This window comes from Hibiscus syriacus, unplaced genomic scaffold, assembly GCF_006381635.1.
Source record: "Hibiscus syriacus cultivar Baekdansim isolate YM2019G1 unplaced genomic scaffold, ASM638163v2 tig00117034_pilon, whole genome shotgun sequence".
Classification (NCBI taxonomy): Eukaryota; Viridiplantae; Streptophyta; class Magnoliopsida; order Malvales; family Malvaceae; genus Hibiscus; species Hibiscus syriacus.
The window spans coordinates 5,384,960-5,395,649 of record NW_024063533.1 but is presented as its reverse complement, the minus strand read 5'-3'; the positions used below and the strand labels follow the sequence as shown (position 1 = coordinate 5,395,649).

General features: G+C 35.9%; 1 protein-coding gene across 1 annotated transcript; it reads left to right on the top strand.

Annotated features, from left to right (window-relative positions):
* Nucleotides 1–502: 502 nt before the first annotated feature.
* Nucleotides 503–3,808, top strand: LOC120196451 (proline-rich receptor-like protein kinase PERK4). The gene is made up of 9 exons (XM_039198255.1): nt 503–734; nt 1,024–1,546; nt 1,729–2,274; nt 2,509–2,595; nt 2,691–2,761; nt 2,867–2,943; nt 3,057–3,195; nt 3,309–3,470; nt 3,541–3,808. The coding sequence occupies exons 2-9, from the start codon at nt 1,105–1,107 to the stop codon at nt 3,784–3,786; spliced, it is 1,770 nt and encodes a 589-aa protein (XP_039054186.1). The 5' UTR covers nt 503–734; nt 1,024–1,104; the 3' UTR covers nt 3,787–3,808.
* The last annotated feature ends 6,882 nt before the right edge of the window (nt 3,809–10,690 follow it).

Sequence of the window (10,690 nt, the reverse complement as noted above, 5' to 3'; positions counted from 1 at the left end):
TGATTTTACCCGACCTGACTGGATCCGACTGAAACCTGAACGATTACCCGATTTTACATCCCTAATAAAAAGCTCTTGTTAGTACAGTAGGAACTCCACTTTATGAATCTTTGTTGACATTGATTGAATATTTTTCCATCTAAACCACCCCCTCATGGTGTGAATTCCTCTTTCATCTTCCAAGTTGGTACAACCCAACATTATATTATCCAAAAATGTCTATGGTCTATGAAGAAATCAATCATAAAAGAAATTTCGATATATGATCTTCAAAATCAAAGGTAGATTAAAATTTGAGACTTGGTTCAATCAATTGATACAATCCTTGTATTACGTGGTCAATGATTCTATTAATGTGCGAGGCATTTTTGGTTACAAGTGTTGAAATAAACACAGATATAGGAGTTTTTGCAGCTGAAGGTGATAATCTATACTTTTTGAACCTGTTTTAGAACCAAAAGAAAAGCAAACAAAAAAGGGCTGGCAATGCCAAGAAATAGTAAAAGAACTAAAAAAGAAATAACAAACAAAAACGAATCAAGGGTGTCAACGAGACAACAAGAGGTTGAGAGAGAATAGATAAATAAATAAAAGAGAAAAAAAGAGCCAAAATTCCTGCTTTGTAGGAAGCCACATAGGGGAGGCAAGACAGGGTCCCCTTTCCAGAGTTATGGCAAATTTACCCACATTTTCTCTCCCTTTCCTTTGAGAACCCTTGTTTCTTCTTCATTCAGGTACCTCTGTTCTCTCCTCTTTTCATTTCTGTTTTTCATTTTTTTCATCTATAGACATTCATAAAAAAATATTGTAACGTAGTAAGATCAAATTAACAGGTTTCATCATTGAATATCAACGCTTTAACATGTAGTTACTGTTACGAATTCGATGAAGGTTGTTAACAATATTGTATGAACATAATATCAGATGTTACAAATTCGATGAAGCTTTAACATGTAGTTTGTGTTACAAATCCTGTGTTTAATCAACATTTTCCTGCCCTTTTAACCTTGGAAATTTGGTCAGGGTTCTTTAGTTGTTTGAGCCAGGCAAAATAAGGGAGTGGGTGGAGTTTCTTGGCTGGAAAGCTTGTAAGCTAATGCAAAAATGGCAACGTCTCCTAAGGAATCTCCTTCTGAAGAATCCCCACCTGCTCCATCAGGACCAAATTCATCGCAAGATAGCTCTTCACCATCCAAAAACTCACCACCACCATCACAATCACAATCATCGCCTCTGCCTTCGGGAAAATCATCTGGTCGTAAAGAAGATAGTGATTACTATCCTCCTCCTGCAAAGAAGAAAAGTGGCAACACTCACTCCCCACCACGTTCTTCTCATTCCCGCAAAAGTAATGGCAACAAGCAAGTTGGTTCTTCTGGCAAAACACCATCCTCAAATTCATCCAGCAACGACATAGATACAGAAATTATTATAGCAGCAGCCGTGGTTGTAGGATTGGTGCTTCTTTTTGTGATCATCTGTATAATATGTTGCTGTCGGAAGAGGAGGAAGAAATCCAAAGTGATGTACTATGATGAACCTAAAGGTATGGAACTAATGAAATGAAATGTACTTGACATGAAGTTAATTCCCTCATAAATCCAATGAAGAGTATAAACTCAATATGCATGATGATATAATCTGTTGAATCTTGTATGGATCTTGTTTTGATATAAAAGTTATGATTTGAGAACTGATAATAATTATTTTGAGTTGTATGTTTTATAGCTGGTGCTGGTGGTAAAGACCATTATAACAACTATCAGAATTCTCCGTGGGTTCATAGTGGGAAAGTGCCAGAGCATGCTGTACATGTACCCCCACCATCAGGAGGTGGCGGCGGCATGGGCAGCGGCTGGGGTATGCAACCACCATTTTATAGCAGTGAAGCAAGCTCCCAGTTCTCAGGCCCACACCATCCTCCTCCTCTGCCACCTCTATCACCAACTATGAATATTGGATTCAATCAGAGCACTTTCACTTATGAGGAGCTTCTTGCTGCTACAAACGGATTTTCTCAGGCAAATCTGATTGGTCAAGGTGGGTTCGGATTCGTGTATAAAGGCGTCTTACCGAACGGAAAGGAGGTTGCAATCAAGACTTTAAAAACCGGTAGTGGACAAGGAGAGAGAGAATTCCAATCTGAAGTTGAAATAATTAGCCGTGTTCACCATCGTTATCTTGTGTCGCTTGTTGGATATTGCATTGCCGGTGGGCAACGGATGTTGGTGTATGATTTTGTTCCAAATAAAACCTTGGAACACCATCTTCATGGTAAACTATTCCTTATCCTTTTTCCTGTTGGTATTTGCATAAGGAAACATTAAAGCTTGAAGCCTTGCACCATTGGCCATCACTGTAAAAAATTAGCATTACCAGACCACAAAGGAAAGGATGGACATTCGAATTGTTCCAGTAATGGCGATAATATATTGGCCATCACTGTCAGAACTGCTTTTTATCTTTAAATTTTTTAGGCCTAAAATCATTACCAACTTCTCTCTGCAGGAAAGGATCATCCTGTCATGGATTTTCCCACTAGACTTCGTATTGCATTAGGCTCGGCGAAAGGGCTTGCTTATCTGCATGAAGATTGTAAGAACTAAGGAGTTCCTTGTCTCCGTTTCTTATCTCCCTGCCACTCCATTATTCACCTAGGTTTTCATTTCTTTATTGAATTATGAATGCAGGCCATCCTCGCATTATTCATCGTGATATCAAAGCGGCGAATATTCTGCTTGATAACAACTTTGACGCCATGGTATCTTCTTTTACAATTAAGCCAGTGTCTGCTATACGCCATTGAAATTTTCAAGTATCCTGGGATATCTATGTTAGTGAAGCTAACCTATAGCCTATTTGATAGGTTGCTGATTTTGGATTGGCTAAGTTGTCATCTGATAATTACACTCATGTCTCGACACGGGTGATGGGAACATTCGGGTAGGGATGGAATCTATAAGCAGAAATGAAGATCTGTCTTATGAATTAGTGTGAGGAAAGTGCAAATCGGAACCCTTTTGCTAAAGGTTTTGATTTCTTTTGATCGAATATAGGTACTTGGCTCCGGAGTATGCCTCGAGCGGAAAGTTAACGGATAGATCCGATGTTTTCTCATTTGGAGTCATGCTCTTAGAACTCATAACTGGAAAGCAACCAGTTGATGTTACAATGGACGACAGCTTAGTAGATTGGGTCTGTATCTGTTTCTCTATATATTCTCTGATGCATTATCAGATCTTATCACTATGATTTACCAAAGTGGAGTACATTGAATTCCAATACTAATCGGTGTAGTTTATGAACAGGCTCGACCACTTTTGGCTCGTGCACTAGAAGATGGCAACTTCGATGAGCTGGTTGATCCGCGGTTGGAGAAGAACTACAACCACAATGAAATGCAACGCATGATAGCCTGTGCTGCTGCAAGCATCCGACATTCGGCGAGAAAGCGCCCGAAAATGAGCCAGGTTTGCAATGATCGATGACTTGGCTTGTTACAATGGTTTGTTTGAATGACAAAATGATTAGGAAAAGCAGATAGCACGTATACTGGAAGGAGACTCCTCCCTGGATAGCCTGAATGAGGGAACAAAGCCAGGCCAAAGCACAATCTTTGGAGCCAGTGGAGAGTACAACAGCAGTTTATACAATGCTGACATGCAGAGGTTCAGACAATTGGCACTTGGCAGCCAAGAATTCAAGAGCAGCGAGTACGGAACTTCCAGCGGCGACAACTCGAGAGAGATGGGACCAGGAGGGACGAGAAAGGACAGCAGCACGTAACCAAAAGCTTTAATTCGAATATCAAAACTAAACAAGACAGAGCAGAACAATGTTTTGCTGCATAACAATATTGGACAGATGAAATACAATATCCATTCCAGGTCATTTTATACTGTCAAATTGGATTCTTTTGTAATTCAAGAGTTTTGTCTTCAATTATCGGAATCTATAGTATGGTAGCAGATCTTGCTTCTGTTATAATTTGCGTGTTCGTTGTGTTGTACATGATAACAACAATAAAAATATGATAATATATATGGTCTATAAGAACTATTATTATTAAAAATATTATTAAGATTGGTTCGAAATCTTATAATATGAAGGAAAGTTTGAAAACTTTGGGCTTTTCAGTTCAATGGCTTTCCGCATTCGGTACATACTGGGTTTGTTGTCGAAATGGTTTTAGAAACTGCATCAGGTACTCCTGAATTTTAGTTGTTGTATCGTTTATACCACTAAACTTTTAATTTTGTTAATTATAGTATTGAATTTTGATTTCCGTTTCAATTATACCACTGAATCATTAAATCATTAACGACATGATGACGTGGCTGACGGTTGCCGATTATCGACGTAGACACCGCACTAAAATGACATCATTTGATATGGATGTTAACGATTTAGCAACCTATTGGTATAAATGAAACGAAAATCAAAGTTCAATGTTATAATTGACAAAACTAAAATTTATAAATTTTATCTTTTTTTCATAAATAAAATAAATGAAACCATTTATTTGTAGTTGTTTATGTCAGTTTTATATATTTTTTAAAAATATTTAAAATAAATATTTTATCTATTTAAAAAATATTTTTAACAATTATGTCATACAATTATATTTTAAATTATTTCAAAAATAGATTTTTGATGTACTTTGAACAAACTCTTATTTCATGTGAATCCAATTTTATTAATGAAATCATTTCCTTTTACTATATATATTTTTAGAGGTAATTGCATCACATATCCTCAAAGTATGGCCCTCATTTAAGTGGGTTTGTAAACTTTTAAATGTTTCAATTTCATCTATAAACCATGAGTATCATTCTAAATTAGTTCTCAAACTTTTAAATATTTCAATTTCATCCCCAAACTATAACCTTCATTCTAAATTGGTCCCCAAACTTTCTAAACATTCCAAATTCATACAAGCTATACAATTAATTTTTTAGGTTAAAACTATGGTTGAAACTAATTCATCCAAATTCATACATTTGGATGAATTTATGGGTGAAATTGTAATATTTAAAAGTTTTGGAACCAATTTAGAAAGAGCGTCATGGTTTAGGAATGAAATCAGAATGTTCAAAAGTTTAAGGACTAATTTAGATGAGAGTTATAGTTTGGGGATCAAATTAGAATCTTCAAAAGTTTAAGGAACAATTTAAAATGAAGGTTATAGTTTGGGGGCATATGATGTAATTAACTCGTAATAAAGTAAAGGGGTAAAACTCTCAAATGGTCACTCATTTTTCTAGATCATTGTAATTTTGTTATTAAAAAATCGTTTCAGTTCCCGAGGAATGTAAAACAATTATTAGAGGCATGGTTCTCGCAAAGAATTTCAAGGAGAGTTCGGGATCTATGGAGAATTGGCTTCTTTGGTTTGAGTTGGACAATCTGGTTGTGCAAAAATAAGAGCAGATTCAAGGGAGTTTCTTTTTCGTTAGATCAGATCTTTTTTAAGGCTATGATCCAAATTGGGTTTTGGGCGAAGTCTTTATGGCCAATGTTACTCCCATCGATTAATGATTTTGTTTGTAATCCGGAAGCCATTGTGTATGATGTCCGATGACTGTCAATATGGAGCAGATCTTGTTGGTGTGGCTCCCTAAAGTGGTTTACGGATGTCCAGACCCATTATTTGATTCACTAATACGTTTCTTGTTCCAGTACACTTACTTTTGCATGTGGTTTCTGCAAGGAGTCGTCCGACCGGTGTTGCTAATTAGTAATCTTTGTGGTTAATGATTCTTTGTCATGATTTTAGATTTATCATTCGATTACTTCCTGTTTTACGGGCATATAGTTCTCTGTTGATTCGATGGTAGACTGATCTTGCTGATTGTTGATTCGTTATATTCTGTTTTATACTGATATGGTGTGCTTTGATGTGATTAGGCTGTGAGTTTTGAGGTTGTTATTGCATCAGGGATAGTTTGTTGAGAATGGGGAAACTGGTTACTTATGTTGGCTGTCTGCAGGTGCTAAGAGAGACATTCCTTGTCTAGTTTAGCTGTTGTTTTGTTGGGTGATACTGCCATAGCTTTGGGGAGCTGATTGTATATTTAAGTTCATGCTCGGTTGTTTGTGCTGGTGGGATTCTTATGTTGATCTCTGCAGGTTGTTGTACTGGCGTGTAAAATCTTGAGCAGCTGTGTTCTGTTGCTCCGTTTCTGGTCATTACGGTTGTGTAGGTCGTTTGAGGTGGTTGGGGCTGCTGCTGTAGGAACGTTTATGAGTATTGCGTATTTGTTTCGTATGTTTCACATCGATTGTTGTTAGATTGAGTGAATGATGCTGCTCGTTTCCTATACCATTCACGCCAAATCACACTCTTTTTTCTTCAAATAGATTTAGGGAGATTTTTTAATAAGAAATTTGGTTGTGACGTACTTTATTTTTTGAATTCTCAATACAAAGTATATATTCTTTCAAAAAAATCCTTTCAGTTGAGCTACCTAATTTTAGGATGATATCAATCTAGTAATCTCTATTAGAAAAAAAAGTCAGTGTCAGTCACTATCATTAAATCCCATAATAACACGTCATCTCCAATAATATAATGCCAATGCCATTATTTTGATTGGTCACAAAATAAAAAAAAATATTAACATCATAATATCATATCATATATAATCATTTAATTGGTAATAATTTGAGATAAATTTTTGGTCACATGAAAATCAAACTTAGGACCATAAACTTAAAGATATAATGCATCAGCGACTGCAAACGTTTATTGTCAAATGATTGAGAGTATTTAGAATAAAAAAAAAGATGTAATGCACAACCATTATGTTTATATAGCCAAATTGATAACACCTTAAAGTTTTAACTGATCAATTGGGTACTTTGACATAAAATGAAAAATTTAACGCGCAAATTCACCAGGTTTATCATCAAAGCTTAATCTCATAATTTTGCGTGCAGTCTATAGTTTTATAATCTCTCATAATCAAGAGACGCAAAAGAAATGTCATATAGTTGGGGAACTATCTGGGTAATTTACCCTAAAACTAAATAAGGAAATGTTTTGTTGGTATAATAACAAAAAAAGAAGAAGCCAATATGGATTGAAGTAGCTATGAAGTTTCATGGCTTTGGCGTAAATTGGCATCGGGTAAAGCACACAAATGGTTCCCCGGTTATAGGATATTATTTTTTTGAGTCTCCTTACTATTAAAAGTTACAAAATGGTCCCTTGATAATAGGGAGTTACTTTATTGAGTCCCTCAACTATTAAAAGTTACAAAATAGTCACCCGATTATTCATTATGTTTCAAACTCGTCTTTTCCCGTTAAAAAATGAATGGTCGTCTGAGCTGAACGTTAACTACTGACTGAGATATGATAAAATCTGATCTCATAATCTCAAACAACTATCAAATCTCATTCAACATGTTAACCTCTAACTCAGGCGACTATTCATTTTTAACCAAAAAAAGAATGAGTTTGGAACATAATGAATAGTTGGGTGACAATTTTGTAACTTTTAATAGCCAAGGGACTCAACAAAGCAACTCCCTATAGTCGGAGGACTATTTTATAACTTTTAATAGTCAAGAGACTCAACAAAACAGTATCCTATAGTCGAGGACCATTTGTATACTTTACCCTATTCCTTTTTAATTGTATGAGTACTTTGAAGTAGCTATTGCTTGTAGTAACGTTGTTGGTTCGTACTAAAATATTTTATAACTTCAAATGATGCTTCTGGGAACTTTCCTTTGCCTTTGTTTTTGCTGATATTCTTTATTTAGTTTTCATTAATTGTTTGCCTCAGTTAACTTACTTAAGCAAATCACTGTATAATAAAAGGAAATTTCAGTGCAATATTATATATATGAAGGTAAAGGAACCACTTGATTTGCCTATGTTTCTGAAAATGATTGTCTGCAACTCGTAGTTTATGCATAAGAGAAACAAGTTGGAAGATAATATTACAGGTGGGATGAAGGAACATGGTTTGATGTTTTAGTTTAACTAATCATTGTGGATTTAACCCTTATAGAGCTAAATTTTTTCTGTTGGAAATGTATATCTTTAGGCCTGAAACAAATATTATTCTATGTAACATTTTAAAGCACGTAATAAGTGGCGGATTCATGTATTCTTTAGGGTGGGCATTGAAATCTGTTTTTTGGATTAATTATTTTTTTATTAATTGTGTCCACCTTAAAATTTTATTAATATACACCCATACATAAATTTTGTGTTATTAATATATATGTATCCACTTTAAAAAAAAAATCTTTGAATCCGTCATTGATGCAGTGATGTAATATATACTTAACCCTTGTAATAATATAATTTTATTATTCATGGTAATTCATGAAATAGTTGCTAACACCATTTAAGTATCTTCGAGAGGGACCTTATTGGCCCTTCTTATACTCGTGTAATGTAATGATAATTTTTTTGGGTGAAATAAGGACATAAAACATTCTAGCTATTAACTCCTAAATATTATTTACTAAGTATCGGCTCTATAACCATCGGTGGTGTTGAGAAACTTTGACCCCCAAAATCATCGATGTAGGCTATCTTCGTCATAAAATCAGCCACTCTATTCTTTGTTTGATCAACCAAAGAAAACGAGACTAGCCATTGTCTGTTTAGCAGCTCCTAGATGTGCTGTAAAATGGTTGGTGAAATTGGTTTCAGCACAATTTGGTTTAAATTCCGGAAGACTTCTCTATTATCGACTTCGAGTATGATGCGACACGCTCCCATATTCCAGGCATGTTTTAAACCTTCCAAGACCCCTCATAATTCTGCTTCAAATACTGAACAGATTCTGACACCTCTAGCAAAGCCTGAAATCCATTCTCCGCGGTTGTTCCGAATTTCTCCCCCACAGGTCGCATAACCTTGGATGTTTCGTGCTCCATCTGTGTTTATCTTCAGCCATTCTTCCGAAGGGGCCTCCCATTTAGAGTATCCCAGTCTCCTCAACACCTTAGTATTGTTTGCATTTGCTCTGGCTGACATAGCTCTGCCACTCTCGGTTTGGAGTCTCTTACTTTATTCAAGGATGGAAGTAGATCACAGTTTCTCAACATCGAATATTCATTGGTTTCGGTGGTTCCATATGTTCAAAAGAACTACTCCAAACAGCATGTCTCATTCTTTATCTTCAATCGCAAAGTATCTAGGTTTTGTGAGATTAACCAGTAACCATGTTATTATATTCATTTTTAAGAACTCAGACATCTTGACGGGACGAATCAATCTCTTCCATGTCTCCATCGCTGTCGGACATAGACGAAATAGATGGTCGACGGTTTCATCGCTTGAGTCACTTACACAGCATTTTGAGTAGTTACTCATATGTCGCCTCACACATTCACAATTAGTGAGGAGTCTCTCACCAGCCAGTAGCCATAGAAATACTTTTACCCTCTGTACACCTCGGAATTTAGCAATGATGCTCTACAGTTTATCAGCCGTACCTATTTCACCTCCAGTTTTAATCTCATAGGTGGATTTGACTGTAAATAATTGGTTGGGGTTCATTTCCACCCTGGATAATCTATGGCTTGAACCTGTACTAGAGTCATCGTGGCTATCAATCGGCGCTTTATTTCCTGAGGGAGTATGTTATCAATCATTATCCATTTTCATTCTCCATGTTCATCAATCATTTCTGAAACTGTTAGTGCCGGTAAAGCTTTAGCTACTACTTGGTTTACCATATGATTCTTTAGTGGACCCATATCACTAAGCCAAGGGTCTCTCCAAAAATCAATAGACGAGCCATCGCCTACTATCCAGACAAGGCTCGAATGAACGTCATCCCACACTAGACTAACCCCCTTCCATAGCCTTGAGCAATTGTGTTTCGTAATGTTGTCTTGGATGCTTCCTTTTCATTTATATTTGGTGTGTAAAAATTGCGCCCATAATTGATTAAGTCTGGTTACAAGATTGAAGGCGATTTTCATAAAGAATGCATCATTTTGCTTCTCCAGATTTTTTGACACCAAGGCCACCCTCCGGGATTGGAGAACATAGAGTCTTCCAAGAAACCAAGCTTATCCCGTGTCGTATCTCTGTTTTTCCCCAAAAGAAATCCCCTTATTTCCTCTCAATCTCGACACAAGTACCTTTCGGAAGATGCGTGGACTGCATGGCATAAAATGAAATAGTTGATAGTACAGATTTTACTAGTGTAATTCTACCGGCCAAGGATAAGTTCTTTGCCGTCCATCCAATAAGTCGATCTTGAACTTTTTGAATCAAGTATTGATATGTGTCATTTGTAACGTGTTGCGGAAGACGGCTATCAGATAGAGCAAAAATGCAACTGATAATTTGTGAAAATAAAAATTGAAAATAAAAGAGACACAAAATTTACGTGAAAACCCCCTAAATAATATATGGTAAAAACCACGGGCAACGGTAGAAGAAATTTACTATGAGAAAATAGGAATTACAACTTCTCTCTATCTACCAATGAGAAAACAATGATAATTCTCTCTTGATAAAAAAGAGAAAAACAACTCTCAAGAAACTCTCTAAATTCTCTAGTATTGGAAGAAAGCTATAATGCTTTGGGATGGTTTTGAAGCTAAATGAGCTAGGGTATTTATAGTTGAAGCTTAAGGACTAATCTTATAAATGCCCTAAAGTACAATGACTAAAATTGAGATTTTACCATTACTCATTTCAACAATTTCAG

Excerpts from the sequence above, each read along its gene's own strand:
- LOC120196451 (XM_039198255.1), top strand. The coding sequence starts at position 1,105 with ATGGCAACGTCTCCTAAGGAATCTCCTTCTGAAGAATCCCCACCTGCT. Across the intron at positions 2,596-2,690 it reads TGCTTATCTGCATGAAGATT|GCCATCCTCGCATTATTCAT; the intron begins GTAAGAACTAAG and ends TTATGAATGCAG. Across the intron at positions 3,471-3,540 it reads AGCGCCCGAAAATGAGCCAG|ATAGCACGTATACTGGAAGG; the intron begins GTTTGCAATGAT and ends TAGGAAAAGCAG.